This window comes from Borostomias antarcticus (assembly GCF_949987555.1).
Source record: "Borostomias antarcticus genome assembly, chromosome: 3".
In the NCBI taxonomy this organism is placed as follows: domain Eukaryota; kingdom Metazoa; phylum Chordata; class Actinopteri; order Stomiiformes; family Stomiidae; genus Borostomias; species Borostomias antarcticus.
In genome coordinates, this window is record NC_140236.1 from 7,086,743 (window position 1) to 7,104,199 (window position 17,457).

Genomic DNA, 17,457 nt, shown 5'->3' on the forward strand with positions numbered 1-17,457 from the left:
CCTCTCCTCTCCTCAGGGGAGCAGCAGCTGATGAACACCATTTCATTTTCCTCTTTTTACCGAGACGGCGAACGGACATAACGACTAGGGTTTTGTAATACAGTGAGCAACAGACCCGGCCGACTTGATTACCTTTCCTTTAGTTTCACATTACAAATCTTCGCTTAGTCTCTGCGGTGTAGGCTGACATCATTTCAAAACCATCCTTCTGCTCATCTGGAAGCACCGACGGCAATGTGTTCTACAACAGTTCACACACCATCAATCACAGATGACACTGTAATGAAGCAGGAGGCTCAAGACTACAGCTACACACTGCTGGTTCAACAAATAGGTCTGCTATGTGATAAAACTATGCTGACTATTATGCTGAATGTGATTTCCTCACATCTGAAAACAACCGGCGAAGATGCTAGGCTACATTTAACCTAATAATAACAATCTGATTTGCTTACAATCAGTGCCAAAGCAAACCCCCGCCAGGTTATGAAAGCTTGGATGTTATGCCCCTGAGCTTTCTGAGAAAAACAGATCTGATCACATCTCGCACATAAATGCAACTCGCATATGGCGCGACGTTCCTGGGTTAACTCAACAGCAGTTGGAGATACCATCTCTCCCAGCTACACCAGTACACCACTCTGCGCTAGGGTAGGCCAGCCCTGTATGAAACAAATATGAGATATGATGCAGCAGCACGCCTCTCCTTGGATCTCCTGTTATGAGGGGTGAAGGGAAGCTGTCAGGGAACATAAGACGCATCCACCATCTCACCTCAGACAGCAAGAGGATGTGGGGGTGTGGGTGGGGAGAGCTTGTCTCATTTCTGCCAGACTGCCCTGCGTGTGTCAGCCCAATATCTTAAAACAACACATGCAAGGCTCGGCTACAGCCAATTACCCTGCTTTTGGCACACTCAACTGAAAAACATCTTTTGAGAACAATGCGAGAGCTGGCTTGTTGTGTGCGCTGTCAGTAAGTGCTGACAGATTGTTACTTTTAATGAAAATATGGCACTTGAATGCACCATCAAGAGGTCTTTGAACGAACATTCTTCTCTTGTCCAGGGTATTAATTTTCTCTGTAACCTGGGTTTCAAACACACGCGGCAAGGGAAAAAAAAGAATAATCTTTCAGACCAAACTGTCCTCAACAAGTCTAATGCAGTCTTTCATACTGGCTTTAGAGAGCATCTAAGGCACTTACAGACTGAACAAGAGAGACTGCGTCAGATTTCACTGTTAATAAACCTTCACAGAGGACTACTCCCAGTGTTAAGCAGTAGTCTTCTGATGTATGACCCCCTAGTAACAACTACAACTGCTGAGAGTCTTACAGTTCTTCGGGGAAAAACAACAAAGGCTAGGCCAAGGGTACATCCCCTCCCCTCAAACAAAAGACAGTAACCAGGGCTCCAGAATAACATTCTACGCTGGTGGCAGTGCTGCCACTAGCTTCTTCAGTTAGTGGCACTAGGACATAATTTGGTTGCACAAAAACCGGGTAATTGTATTTTTTGGTGTGGTATTTTATAAGAAATCAAAATGTAAAACATAATAAGTTGCAAGAACGGATTTTTAACGCACCAATCAACTAAAATAAAAGCATTCTTTTTACAGTTACTTAAAGCAGTAATAATCGATTTCCTACCACTAGGCAGGAAGTAAATGCCTAAAACATATAATATGTGGGGGTATATAGTATGTATGGGGGTGGAGCAAAGTTACGGCCCTAATTTGACAACACAGGCAGAGATGGGGGGGTAGGGGTAGGTCATTGAAGTAGGAAACTATTAAGATGCTATGGTTCAATGAAACTGAGTTTCATGAAAAGTGATCTGTTAGTTTTTGTGTAATCCTGATCCAAAAAATGAATGGAGGTGAATGGCCGGCCTGGGCGAGTTTGGGCGGCTCGTGGACCCGCCCCATGATTCGGATCTGCTCCAAAATGTTGGACCTTGCTACACCCCTCCACTGCATTCCATGAAAATCGGTCTAGTAGTTTTTGCGTAATCCTGCTAACAAACAAATGAGCAAACAAACAAACAAACAAAAAACAAACAACCACACGCAACTGAAAACATTACCTACTAAACATTACACTGCGCTGTCGCTGGGGCGGAGGTAATAAACAGCTTAAAAATAACAAAAAGATCCCCTGCCCTGTCCCCTTTACAAGAGATCCCGAGAAGCCCCGGGTTCTGCAGATGGCCAACCACCCTATAATTTGGCCTTCTTGCCCTTCGGCCCTAGGTGAACCAGGTGTTCACACTTTCCCTGGCGTGGAAGTCCTCCAAACCAGGCTCCTCAATGCTGACTCTAACACGGTCCTCCCCCAGTCTGTATGGAGAGATGCTCTGACGTCTGATTTGACCCTCTTTTGCTATACTATACCGTGCGAGAGACAGAGAAAGAAATGCAGCCAGTGGGTAGTTCAAAGGAAGATACTAAATAATCAAACAAAATCGGCCAACTGTTTGATCAAAATATGACTTTAGGATTATTATTTTTTGAAATAAATAAATACACCAACAAACATCAAGTGGCAGCATTGCCACCATTTTTTGTCTGTCAGTGGACAGATTTACAGTGGCAAATGTCACCACATTGGTGGCAGTCTGGAGTCCTGGTAAGAATCTTAGAGAGGGAGAAAAAATGCTTCTTTCTAAATGATCCCACCCGTTGGATATTATCTCTCTCACCACAACACAGTGACTCACTCTAGACTTAAATTGAGACTATAACATTAAAGTGTTGGCCAACTATCTTTCATCATAATGTGTGCTGCTGAAGGTAAGAGTTTCTGTGGAGGGGGTGTATCGACTTTAGGTGAAAAACAGCACAAGCTGGCACTCGAGCTCAGCATGAAAACATTGAATTCCCAAATCCTTGGGTATTGACAAACTGGCCAACAAAGAGGTGCCAGAGCAGCACAGCGAACAGGCAGTCACTCACAGACAGGGGATCTTCCCTCGGCTTGTCAGACACTTCAGAGCAGCAGGCGAATGTCTTCCGCTTGCTACACATCAGTCCCTGGCAGCTCTCGTTGCTCAAAACAATCCTTAAGCAATTCCTAACTACCCCCCTGGGTAAACCTCAAGGATTCTCCATTTCAGGGAACCGTAAACACACTCATCAGTTTTCTGATTCTGTCAGATTCTAGCCCTAGATATTTGAGCAATGACGGGTGTATCTTTCCTGAGACCTACTGTGTTGCGTCATCAGACAGGCCTATTTCATTGTTAAGAATGAATGTATTGTAACGGGGTGTTGACCAGGCAGCTGTCTACAGTTAGAACATATGGGGCAGTAGGTAGGTAGCCCAGTGGTTATTGCATCTGACCACTGACTGAAACATCGCTGGTTTAATGCAGGCCAGGCCACTTGACACTCATTTGCCAACCGTTGTGCCCTTGAGCAAGGTGCTTCACCCCAACACTCAAATCATTCTAAGTTGCTTTGAAAAAATTACAAACTGTAACTGTGTACCATGACTACATAGGAAAATGTAGCCTACACAGACTAGAATACAGAGGGAGACCTAACATAAGATAAAACGAGCAAGCATTGTCCTGAATGCAAAAAAAAGATTGATAGAAGACTGATAATAATAAGAATGTACTGTAGCTCAACTCTCTATTGTATAGTTGAACAGTATGGTCCCAGTCCCACCAATCATTATTCAGCAATACAAATGGTGACAGCTCCACTTAGACTAATCGAATAGCAAAGGCTTACTGTATCAGTCGTGTCTGTATTAAATATGAGGGCAATGTCTCCCCCAAAAAGACAAGAATGTATAAAGGATAGACTCAGGGTTGTTACTGAAGAAGTGTAGCCTATGACTTTCCAACACAAGACGTATAGTTATACAGGTGTCTCAGCTTTCACATCAACCTCACACCTGCATACTTTCTCCCTCCTCCTAGCACAAGACAAACAGCCACAACAAAGCATGATGATGATAGGGATGCTGCTGCTAATTATGAACTGTGACATGATGATAGCTAGTCAGCTAGTTAGCTAACATATTTGGGGCTGAACATAAAACAATGCCTGACAGCTAGTAATAGGTTGTGTAAGGCAATCGCGTAAAATATTCATTTGATAAGTAGAAACAATGGATCATGTGTGAAGGGCTAAATCAAATAGCTGGACAAAAACAAAGTGTCCCCTTCGGAGTTAGCTGAATACTAGCTAGCAGGTTAGGCTAGCTGACGTTGTCTAGGGAGTTAGCTGGCTGTTAAGCTAAGCTAGACAAAACTAGCTGAGCCAATGTTAGCCAGCTAGTGCTAGATGTTTATGGTTATGATTTCAAGCAAGCCAGCCAGACAGGTACACGCTCACTGTTAAAATACTAGCTAATGAAATACCTGTCTAGCTTCAAGTTCAAAAGTTGGGTTGCTAGCTAGTTAAAAAAGGATATAGCTATATCTAGCTAACGTAAGCTAACCTCTAGCCAGCTAAACCAGCCACTAGCATCCCCAGCAGCTAGCTGCCACTGCTAACTAGCTAGCACAACATAGCAAGCTAGCCTCCCGCCCCTGTGCTTACTGTCCTTGCTACCTAGCTAGTGCTAACGACGTTAGCCAATTCCTTGTCATCACTACCAACAAAGTGACACATCAAGCGAGCTGGCTACCGTTAGCTGCCTAATTCAAAAGACTAGATAACGGTGTTAGCAAGCTAATGATCAACATCCGCTATATTTTATTCGTCAACATCTTTAGTTAGCTGCCTAGTTACATGATGGACACCAAAGTTATAACGTAGCTAGCATAGCTAGCTTGCAACACTTACCTTGAAGGGCTTGTTCTACAACATCTGTGATTTGTTTGAGATATGAGGACTGCAACAACAAACAATAGCACACACAGGCAGGCAGCAAGCCAGGCACCGTTACCACGGGGGGGAGTAACCAGCTGCACGCCACTTTAGGTCTTTTTTGTGTGAAATTCGCAACTGACCACGTTTGATAATGCTGTCATAAATGATGGAGCACTCAGAAAAGAGGGACTAATCGGTGTCAGGATATTTTCTCTTCAATTATAAAGAGGCAGACAAGTGAGAGGAACTCAGCGTGACAGCTCTCTCCTTCTTCTTCATATTTGAGGGTGCACTTTCTCTTTGTACTGGTAAACTACTGTCACCTACCGTGCGAAAGATGAACATCCTATCAGCGGTACAACGGCTGCCTATGCTGTCCTCAATCCTCCAACAGCCTTGTGTCTACCGCCTCCCAGTGGGCCAGTAGTGCGCACTCGAGTAGGCTACCCAGAAAATGTGTTTAGTTGTCCACACAGAAATATGATAACCTCTCTGTGATAACAACCTTTCTCGATGATAACAACCTCTTTCTAAATGCTATTAAAGCAAAATAAATCATTTGTTGACTTCAGTAAGATCAGAGAAAATCACACTCCCATTTCCATCAATGGGACATCTGTTGACATTGCTGATAGTTTTAGATTTCTTGCTCAGACACCCTCACAACATCAAGTGCATCCTCAAGAAAGCACAGCAGAGATTGTTGCCTACTTTCTGAGGCGTCTCAAAAGTTTTGGTATGAGCACCAGAGCTCTTGTGAACTTTTATCGCTGTACCATTGAGCGTTCTTACGTTCTGCAGTGTGGTTTGGAAATATGACTGCTCAGGACTGTAGACTAAGGACTGTAAGGACAGTAGCAAAAATCATTGTTACTGGAGCATTCTATCACACAACTCCCATCTCAGTAACAGTTTCTTCCCACAGGCAGTCAGGCTGCTGAACAGCTAATGCAATCATATGCACTGCACATTGTTGTATGCATATGCACTTTCTTGGCTGTAATACACATCGTTGGTGTTGGGTTGGGAGTGTCCTCTGTTAAGGCAGAGAGAGCACAATAATTTCATTGTATTTCTAATAGCCTACTGACAACCAGCTCAGTGGCCTTGTGGTTAGTGTCCACCCTGAGATTGGGAGGTTGGGGGTTTGATCCCTGGCTGAATCATACCAAAGACTACAAAAAATGGTACCCAATGACTCCCTGCTTGGCACTCAGCATCAAGGGGATGGATTGTGGGTAAGTCTCTGTGACATACTAGCATCATGTCCAGAGGGTGTACTTGTACATCAAGCTGCTGCATGCTAAGAAATCAGATGGGCTCCTGCCCTATGGGCCACTACCACTACAACCATTGATTCTCAAGGCTACTTACTGACAATACAGTTGAACATGACATTTGGCAGGCATTGCTTTTGTTGTTTTTGTAAAGGATCTGCAAGCTGTATTCTGATTCAGATTATGGATTTGCATGCTTCTTTTAAATACTGAATTAGAGAGTTAAGTGACTTTTTACTTCAAGTGTTGTACATGCCCCTTTTGGTAATGAAGTAGGCTACCTAAAGGCAATATAATTTTTTTTAACCCAAAGACACAAATGTCTCTCTTCATATCTGAAATAAAGCTATAATGACAAAACTGGTGTCAAGGTGTAGATTTTAGGGTTCAAGGCCAATAAATTGGCCCATGCTACACCCCTTGGCAGAGTTTCATGAAAATCGGTCTTGTAGTTTTTGCATAATCCTGCTAACAAACAAACAAACGCCACGCCACCAAGAACATTACCTTTCGCCCTGCGCTGTCGCTGGGGTGGAGGTAATACAAATAAAGAGTAATTGTGCAGCACAGCTACCACCAGGTGGCGTATGTCAAAGTCAAGTCAGTTTTATTCGTCACATATGTACTACATCATACAGGTACGTAGTGAAATGTTCTGGCAACCATTTAGCGCTTGCCAAAACCTCCATCTTGGCAGTTACCAGCACAGCAAAAGCATGCCCATCAAAGCAGCCCTGGATCCTTTTACCTAGGCAGCCTGAAATGGTGTCCCTCCGTCCAGCTCATGTTACTGCTGCCTCTCAGTGGCACTCATATTACATCACACACCTCAAGTGGGGGCTTGTATCTTGCAGTTGACTCACTCTAGTTCTCTCTGTGCTCCTTTCCATCATTGCACTTAATTCAGAAAAATTAAGTGTATTGTTGGTGTATTGTTGTATCTATGGTGAGATGTCACTACACTATCATGTCATCAGTAAAGATAATTTGATAGGAAAAATAATAAAAAATAGCACAGACTCGTTTGTGTCCATTTCAATGGAGATTGTTTATTTCGTATTCTGCCAACGCTTACAGGAACACTAGAACTTGTGACACAGAAGCGACACATTACACATATGGTACTCTTGTCACTGCTCAATGCAGCCCAGTGCTAAACTTACAGTAGCTCTCCACTAAAAACACTCAGGTGACGAGAATCACTATAACTCACAAGCGCAAAAAGATCTCTCACACGATACAGGGACGCAAACGAGGACTAATCCTATTTGGGTAGCCAAAGCATATTAGAGGAGGGGTGGTGTACTGTGATGCACGAGGAGATATAGGTTTCCGTGCCTAGCCCCAGACCTGAACCTTGGCTTTCACCACTGTTCCTTCTTCCCTCCTGACAGGACAAGCGACCTAGCATGGCTTATGTGTGGGGAGATGAAAACACAAAGGCCCAAGGTCTAATGAACACTTCAGATTGGGTGCCTGAAGTTCTGGCCGGCGAAGCGGGCCTTGTCACCGAGCTCCTCCTCAATCCTGGGGAGGGGGAGTGAAGGATATTTAGCTTGGGCTGATCTTCAACAGTTCAAAACAAAATACTGAAGATGCTTAACCCTGAAGAATATACTTGAAGGCTTAGAAGTAGGCTCACCTGAGCAACTGGTTGTATTTGGCCAGACGCTCAGATCGGCAAGGGGCACCGGTCTTAATCTGTAGGGGGAAATAACATGCATACATAATGTCAGCATCTCTGCAGCTAGGTAGGTGGGTAATACTAGTACTAGGTACAGTTTCGGTACACGCATATAATTCGGGTGTGCTTTTATGTTACAGACTAGTAACATTACAGTTAGTTACTAGCCTCTTGTCCTCAGTGTCAGACTACATCCGTAGTAGTCTCTCTCCAGACTCAAATATTACGTTGAATCGCTGTGCTCCGCATACTTCATAATAGAGTCTGTGCCACTTTGCCGCCCAAGGTGGTGTTCTGCAGCATGCAGTAACGTAGCTAGTGTAGCTTACGTGGTGCATCAGTGAAAGAGCGTTGAGACTACATCCGTAGTACTATAAATCGTCTGAAAGAGTTTACCTGTCCAGTGCAGAGACCGACCACCAGGTCAGCGATGAAGGTGTCCTCTGTCTCTCCAGAGCGATGGCTGACCATCACTCCCCAGCCATTAGACTGGGCCATCTTGCACCTAAAATACATTAATAACAATTACATAAATGAATGCTTATCCCACAGAATATGAATTCAGTTCATCATATTATGTATAGGGCCAAAATGGCCACCGGAGGACACTCACGCCTGCAGGGACTCTGTGACGGTGCCGATCTGGTTGACCTTCAGCAGCAGGCAGTTGCAGGCCTTATCGGCCACACCCTTGGCAATACGCTTGGGGTTGGTCACCGTCAGGTCGTCGCCCACCACCTGGATGCTGGTGCTGGCTGTGAAGTTGGACCACGCCTCCCAATCATCCTGGTCAAAGGGGTCCTCAATGGAGACCACTGGAAGGGGAAAAAAAATGAATGGGGGTAAAAACACAATGATGATGAAATCATGTTGATTCATGAGTATTAAGTGTGATGAGTGGGAAGCATGGGTGTGGGTTAGCATGGATTAGCAGGGCTCAAATGAAAGCCAGGTTCATGCTATGCCTTTATTAGCCTCAGTGTTAAACTGAATTTTCAATGGCACATGCACAAACAGATAAAGAGTATTTACGTTTAATGTATTTGCACTGTTTGATAAATGCATCCTTATTCAGTATTGTTTGAGGACATTGTAATTCAGCAGCATAGTGGGCATGTTATAGTTTGTAACAAACAGGCGTTAATAATTACAGGTAAATAACTAGGTACCTGCCCGCACATCAGCTCCCAAAGCCTCTAATAAACACTCCTGCGTTTACGTTAGAATGGACCCACACACACAGATAAGAGATCCTCATGGTATCGTAGGGATATCACCAGTCAGTCTAAGAGGAAAATGGTCTTAGGCTGTAATGAAGATGACTGAACTTGGAAACAGACCTGGGTAATCCTTGACAAAGCTCTTGTAGAGGTCAGCCAGCTGGTCAGGAGTGATGTAACGGCTGGGATCATCGGGGGACTTGAAGTCCAGGTCGTACTTGCCGCCCTTGTAGAACTCAGAGGCCGCCACGTCCATGCCGATGACGATTTTGTCAGTGTAGCCGGCTTTGCCGATGGCGTTCTTCAGCAGTTCCAGAGCTGGACAGGATATTAGATGACAGTGATTGAAGAAGAACATTTCCTTATTTCTATTGGCATGTAGATCAGTGTTAGATTAGTCATTTTAATAGTTGTGCTTATCTTTAAATCTAGTCATTTTAATGAGACATTATGAATGCAAAAGAGGAATACGTCAAAATAACTGCTGCATTTGATCACAAATGACCCCAGGAGTATAACAAATCTGTGATGTGTTAAAATGGAGGAGTTCAGGACCATGTAAAGACTACTTGTAATGTAGTAAGAGGCAGAGTGCTGTAAGCTTCTGTATATTTAATATATCATCACTGTAACTTCTGTCCCACTGGGGCATTTGCCATATCAGCACCTTGACCTGCAACCGAGCCAGCAGTGGCACTGCAGTATCCAGTACTGGGTTGAGGCCTTAATTTGGAAACCATCTGTCGGCCCATTAGTGACATTCCTGGCCTGAGAACTCCCCCAATTGGCGCATGAGGGCACAGTAGGTGAGCAGGGGTAGGGTGGGATTGGGGAGTGCTGGGATAAAGCACTGAGGGGGTCTAAGAATGTAAACCTCAGTAGACATTCCTTTTCGGCTAGCTGACGCACATACAGTACTTATTGAGCACTTATGTGAGTGCATGTACACTTGTAACTATGTAACTTTAAGCAGACCCGATGTATTAAAAGCATTGCTTCATTGAATAACTGAAGAAATAGTACCATTAACGTACTAATACTGGATATGCCCTCCCTTCCTCAATTCTGTTGGACTGATGCCATACTGTTTTTATATTGCTTAACCTGGTGGTTTCTTCTTTCGATTCTGCTCACCTTCCTTATTCTCCAGGATGTTGGGGGCGAAGCCGCCCTCGTCTCCAACATTGGTGGCGTCCTGGCCGTACTTCTCCTTGATGACGTTCTTCAGGTTGTGGTAGACCTCGGCGCCGATTTGCATGGCCTCCTTGAAGGTGCTGGCGCCCACGGGCAGGATCATGAACTCCTGCATGGCCAGCTTGTTGCCGGCGTGTGAGCCGCCATTGATGACGTTGAAGGCCTTCGGGGTTGGGTGGGTGGAAACGAGTATGAGCTACAACCGGAGAGATCGGTGTGTAAAGACGAGGAGAACTCAGTGGCGTGTGACGGCGGTCTTACCGGGACAGGAAGGATGACTTCGGGGTTTCCGGCGAGGTCAGCGATGTGGCGGTAGAGGGGGACACCCTTCTCTGCAGCACCGGCCTTGCACACAGCCAGGGAGACCCCCAGGATAGCATTAGCACCAAACTTAGCTGTGGGGAGATTACACAAAATAAATTAACATATAGGCGCATTGATATTTCTCTTAATGCGTGAATTTACTAAAAATAACATTTTTGTCCATTTGTCATTTTAACTGTCCATTTGGACAAGGACCACAAAATAGGAATTTAATTTGCCATCTTTGCATCGAAGCACTGTGATTTTAATCATGTCAACTACTGAACCCCAACCAAAGAGGAAGCTTACACTTGTTCTCTGTGCCGTCCATATCCAGCATCAGCTTGTCGACCTTCTCCTGCTCGAGAACGTTCACATTCTGTAGAGGACACACATCGACATTCATTAGACGTCAGAGCTAAGACAACAAACCCAGCAAAGGATTAGTTCAAATCAGTTAGTTCAAACCACCAGGATCCAATAGTATTAAAAGTACACACAATATTAGGTTGACAGTAGGTCTGCCACTGCTATAAAGGAACACTCGTGTATTGTGCATTCATCACCTGCTATTAAATTTCAGATATCTGGCAAACCTGATGTGACATACAGGTCAACTAAAGTGCCTTACCCTTTAATTAAATTGTGGTGTACAGATATGGTCTACTTACATGACAAAGTCAGATCACTAGGCTAGGCCAAACAGATTTTTGAGAACTTAACACTAGCACACATTATCATGTTAGTCAAACAATAATTGTTCCTACCTGTCTAACCAGTGCAGGTGCAATAGTTTTATTGATATGCTCAACAGCTTTTGAGACACCTGCAAGGGACAAGCAGACCATCACTGACCCAGAGAGAAAAAACACCATGCAGCGCAGGCACAACAGACGATCACAGAGCAAACCCACGGCCACGCGGCAGTAACGAGCTGCACCAGCTAATGTGCCTGCGGTAGGTTCCACGTTAATGAGCGTTGGGGAGAACTGTGATCGTCTGCAAATGCCTACACAGGTTAGTTGTCAAAAGCAAAACTCCACTCTTCGTGCGGTTGTAGACTAGAGAACACCCCTATGTTATCTTGTCTCATGCCCGTTAGTCCACACTGTCATGTACCTGGTTACACAAAGCTGGGGCCAAGAATTCATTTATATATTTAACGGCTCTTTTCACCCCTGACAGAGGAGGAGGAGGAGAGAGATACGAGAGGTCAGAGAGGAGGAAAGGATGGATGATAAAGGAATAGAATTGAAAAACGTACAGGGAGTTGTGAGCATGAAATCCTAATCCTAACATTGCAAGACTTTGAGTGCTACTAGTGCCCTCTTTATGGTTGCTGGAGACCATTCCGGTCAACGAGTCGTACCTTTGCCCATGTAGCGTGTCTTGTCATTGTCACGGAGCTCCAGAGCCTCGTAGATACCAGTGGAGGCACCGCTGGGAACTGCGGCTCTGAACAGACCTGCAGGCAGGCAGACAGACAGGAACAGAGCACTTAACGCGCCTCCATCTTCTGACGTAGTGTACAGGATGCTGATTGTTGCTTCGTCATACTTATACAACAATAGGTTTTTGATTCTTTATAATGGTCGTCTCTGCTTTTATTTATCTTTAAATCTAGCCAAGATGGTAGGAATAATAGGAAAAAGAAAAAAGTACAGAATGTGCTTTTATATCAGAGCTCCATGGCTGCTCTGTATTCGAGCAGCAACAGAGTGAAAGCCACAGAACGTCATCCAATCAGAGAGCGGTATCCCCACAGACATCTTTTTTTCTCCTTGTGAAAGAGAAGGTCGCACACGCTGTGATGCACTGCCATGATGTAACCGGCAGAAGGAGAGAATCCGTTGACTGAACATGTGCAGCAGATGAGAGGATGCGATGCCACACCCACACCAAAATCAGCCATCATGGATTCAACCATGCGAAGAAAACTCGACATGTGCATATTTCTATTCTGACTGCTCGTAGGACTGGAAGCCACGGTCAAACCAATGATGAGGCCTGCTTTGTTTAAGGATTTAAGGCTTAACCTTAGAAACATGGCCTTGGGTCCAGGCTTACCAAATCATCTGCATCAAGAAATCAGCTACGTGCTATGGGATGCGTGGAATACTCCAATAAAATAAACTTGACTCAATCTGAAGACTTAGTGGAATGTAACAACAATACAAGTCTGCATTTGATGATTATACAGAAATATCTCTGAAGTAGTTTTTCTGTGACTGCAACAAAAGAATTTCCTTTCGGGGATAAATAAAGTTGATATCTATCTCTCTATCGGCAATGAAAATACCTCAGTCTGTAAACCTAAATACTGTACAATGTGGAATACTTAGGTTAGATATCCTTCGGGGGGCCTGGCTGACATGACGGTCACTCTGGTCCCCAGGATTAAGCCTACGACTGAAATAGGTCATCGTATGAAAGAGCCGTTCGTGTTCAGCTAGAGGCCAGCCCAGTTATGTAACACGAGACGGGATCTCAGTGACATCCCACTGCCAGCTCCATTTTATACTGCAGCAAACAATGCCAAAACAGACTTGGATGGCAGACAAGGGTTAGGTTATTTACAGTAGCCTTGAGCGCCTAGCAGTGACACCTCTCGCAGAGAAAAGTGGACGAGGTGAAGAAATAGGCGAGTTAGTATTCTGCTTTTCTGGGCTGAGCTCAAGGCTGCTTTCCCCTTCCTTCTTCTCTCGTTATTCCGTGGGCTGTGGGCCTTGTTAACATTCTGGACAGCCTGTTGAGTTGATCTATGCGGCTTTGTTTCAGACCATGGAGCAGAAGGACACACAGGACCAGGTCAACAAAACCATGACCATGACTGTTGCTGAGCTACTAGTTTGATTGAAACCCAGTACATCTGCAGCATTGCATTTACATGTCATCAGGTTACAAACTGGGCAGGGAAGGGTTGGCCTGTTCCTGCATGCCTGTGATAGTGCTGCCTATATTGTACAGAGGAGCAGAGTATTGTTTAGGCATTTCCAGGGCTTCTGCATGTACAGTATCATTGCATCAGTCATTAATTCACCCCCCATCTTAATGTATGTTCTGTCTGTGTTCCCCAGTAGGAACCAGCACAGCAACAGAATGCTGACTAAAAGAAGGGTGCCATTACAGGCGCTATTTTCACTCATCCCTCCATCCGATATGCCCCTCCCCTGTTACAAGTGGATGGCAGCAGACAGGCCTGGCCATGCTTAGGAATGAATACAACTGATTTATGTGTGATGGCTTGACAACAATAATGAGTTACTCAGAGCACAAGTTAGCATATATCATCAGTATACAGTAGAATCAACAATTTAGTTTTATTGGGGGAAAAAGTTTTCATTCTACCCTTACTGTGAAGTGACTTCTGTTCTCCCTTTCATTCATAGTTTAATTCATTAACTGTGACGGTGATTTCGAAGAGATATCTGATTCTGTTCACCACAGGTAATGAGGGACTGCTTCACCATATATGCTAATCTGCCATTGAAAAGATGGTAATATAGCGAAGGATATTGCCTGTGAAAAGATGGCCCTGCTTCATCGCATCCATACCTTTCTTGGTGTACAGGTCGACCTCCACGGTGGGGTTGCCGCGGGAATCAAAAATCTCACGGGCGTGGATCTTCAGGATAGACATGATGGTGGATCTGCAGAGGACAGCAGTACGGAAACAACAGTTGCAGACCTCAGAGTAGCATTGAGAGAACACAGTGAGCCCGGCTGGCAGGCGACATCCCATGACGTCACTGTCACCAAAGCCAGGGCAGTGAGTCGGCAAAATTTCAGACAGCAATGGGGCTGTGCTTCAATGGGGTTGAAACACAGAATAACTACACACGGCCCTGCAATGTGAATACCATACACAGTAGGTGCACAGTGGTTGTACAAGGTTAATAGAGTAAGGATGGCATTGGGGCAGTGTGAGGTGTGGCTCTTGCAGCATAGATGGAGACCTACGGTCTACTGTCACATTATCACTATGCCGGACAAACAATTGCACTACATGCAGTCACACTTCAGTCACGACATGGGCTATGCCCAGGCTAAACAAACAGCACACAAGTGTTTGGATCGGGTTTGACCGTAGTTTGACGGTGAAGACCAGGGCATTTGGTTGCTCTAACCTAAAGAAGCCTGCTACAGTACCAATTCCCTACCGGGGATAGGGGATAGTGGAGTAGCCGAAATGGGAATGAATGGGAATGGATGCCCCCTGCCCCCATCTATGTTTACCAGGACAGGGTACAGTGCAGTATGTAAAATGGGATTTTCATTCATAAATGTTTTATCAGATTGTCCCTGTACTGCTGGTCTATCAACTTTTACATGCATGACTGAACTCGGATTTCAAGCCCAGACACCAGAGCCAGACACTAAACTGCTTCAGCTCCCGCTGGACCAATGGAAAATCCTATGGCCTTAAATGTCCGTGTGGAAACTTGCCACAGGCTAAAGAGCAGAGCGGCCCGTACACCGTAATAGCATTCAAAACACTGCGAGTTCTCTTTGCTGTGGTTCCAAGCAAGTGTGTTCCAAGCAAGTGTCAAACTAGCCAGCAATAATTTGACATAAAAAATAATTATAATATGGGTGTACAAATGAAAAACAAAGTATTTATTGAGTAGCCAAATATATACAATAAAATGGCTTCCACAAATAAATAAATAAAAACATTTTATGTTGAATTAATCTAAGCAAATCAAAGAACTGTCCACAAGAACACTGTTTATAGGCTATCCATTTAATTATCTTTGAATGTAGTCCATGTTCACCATATACACCCCAGAAAGAAACAACGGAAATTGCAATAGCTTGCTACATTGTAGCATTCTGAACACACACCCCCTTCCTCCTGGCCAGCAACTGGTTGCACTTCATACCGACGAATTGGGCTACTGGGGAGCAGTGAATAGCACATTATTCGATTGTCCTAATTGAACGTTTACCGGTATTCCTATGGTGGTGAGGGAACTGTTTTTGGCTGGCCTGCAACTTGACGCCCTCTCCAACAGGATGCACTGCAGTTCTAAATGGAGTGACAGCTCGCCAGCTGACGATCGCGTGTAAAAATAGACTAGCCTGAAAGCCACCACGATCATGTCATCAATTACATTCCCCAAAAATATAAGCTTGAAAACGAAAACTTATCAGGATAATAGTTGGTGAGCGCTTGGTTTTCAATGTCAAAGGATGGCGAGGACATGACGTACAATTTCACTTAGACATCCACTAAAGATAAGAACGTTCACAGCGTTCGAAGTAGAAGTTATAACAGATGCTATGATATACAACCATACCGCAAAATAAGCAAAGATGTGGATAGTTTATGATGTCTTACCTTAGCTGGCCTGTGTGCAAGGGCAGCGCTCTCTATCGTGCAGGCAAGCAGAGAAGGCGCTCGTGAGAGTCGGGGCTGCTGATAAATGGACAGAATCAGGAAGGAAGGTTTTCCTCGCAATGTGATTGGTTAGTGGAAACTCACGAGGTGCTGTAGGAGTGCGAGCGAGGAAGACTGCACGTTCACCATCACCAATGTCTGTGGATGGGATGTAGTCATCCCTACTCGGCATCGTCTGTAACTGTAAAGATTATGTCTTAAAAGTATATACTATTGTATATAGACTTATGATAGTTGGAATTCAAAGTATTAAATGATTCCTTGTGCAATATGCAGTGAATGGGCGAGCATGACGCATTGATGCGGAAAGTGACGCATCTAAGTGTACGTGCAGAAAATCAGATAGCATCCTGGTGATTCAATTCAACTCACGTGGCCGTGGAACCGGTAGACGTTTGAACTCAAGGCAGGCAGTGTTGCGACTTTGTCACTATATCGGGCGACTTTCCAGACCCCCTTGGCGACTTAATTAGTCAAAAGCGACCAGCGACAAATCTAGCGAGTTTTTCTGGTCATTGGGGGAATTATTGTGTTGTCAAAGCTCTGCAAAAGCTTCCAACATATCCCGTTCCACGGTTCACGTTACAACCGAGATCCAAGTACAGCGAGGGTTGCAGTCTCCTCCTCACCACTTCACCCACCCTCAAAAGTGCTCGTAAATAAATATCATGCGTATCACGCTATGAATCGAGATATGTCAACCTTCTGACCTTCAGCCTAAATCGGCTGATTCATGTTGTGTCGGGTGACCTCCATGGTGACCACTCACACAGCACTCATCCGGCCAGTCTGATTACTGTAGATAGCAGCCCCGCAGTCCCCAGACAGCTGCAGCAGCCAGGGAAGTGAGCAGACACCGTGGCCTCTCTGAGCCAGAGCTGCTTTTCTAATCATATTGCCTCTTTCAGAAATGCATATTATGTAAATTAGTTGATTTGTGATGTCATCTCGCTACTTTTTGGAGAGCCAACAGCTACTGCCCTTACAAAGGAGTTGGCAACACTGAAGACAGGACCTGTCCGAGGTTAGGCTACTGAATTCTTCGAGATATAAAAAGGCAACTGAAGTCGTCGTGGTGCATAAATGTACCCTAAGATAATTCAATCTCTTTAGCACAACTAACTCAACTGGCCAGTATATGATAAAACTGCCAGGCCCATCCATTAGGTGCACATCCCATGGTTGAGTGAGTAGCCCTAGAGCCTATGGTGCTTCAAATTTGCTTCACCATTCATTTTAGGGGCACATTTCTTCGTGACTCACAGTGATGAAAACAAATTTATTTAACATTTGATTAAAAAATACAACAACAACAAATGAATGAATTATTTTACAGCAGTCAGACAAGGTGGGGTCCTAGGGATTCTCTTCAAGTTTAAATTCCTCTATTAGGCTAGTTTTAAAGCGTTCTTCTTCAATTTCAGAGAAAATAAATAATGACACAGCTCCTTGTGAAATATGTAGAAATTCAGTTGAGTTGATTCAGGAACCTATTCTTATGTATCGCTCATAAACATGCCAAACCCCACATTTATTTTGCTAATTCACATGA

General features: G+C 44.4%; 1 protein-coding gene across 1 annotated transcript; it reads right to left on the reverse strand.

Annotated features, from left to right (window-relative positions):
* Positions 1-7,142: 7,142 nt before the first annotated feature.
* On the reverse strand, positions 7,143-15,936 carry eno1a (enolase 1a, (alpha)). The gene is made up of 12 exons (XM_084436222.1): positions 15,846-15,936; positions 14,060-14,154; positions 11,874-11,969; positions 11,272-11,330; positions 10,814-10,883; positions 10,463-10,596; positions 10,142-10,364; positions 9,128-9,325; positions 8,401-8,602; positions 8,184-8,292; positions 7,746-7,804; positions 7,143-7,630 (listed from the first exon to the last, which is right to left on the reverse strand). The coding sequence occupies exons 2-12, from the start codon at positions 14,142-14,144 to the stop codon at positions 7,567-7,569; spliced, it is 1,299 nt and encodes a 432-aa protein (XP_084292348.1). The 5' UTR covers positions 14,145-14,154; positions 15,846-15,936; the 3' UTR covers positions 7,143-7,566.
* Between the last annotated feature and the right edge of the window lie 1,521 nt (positions 15,937-17,457).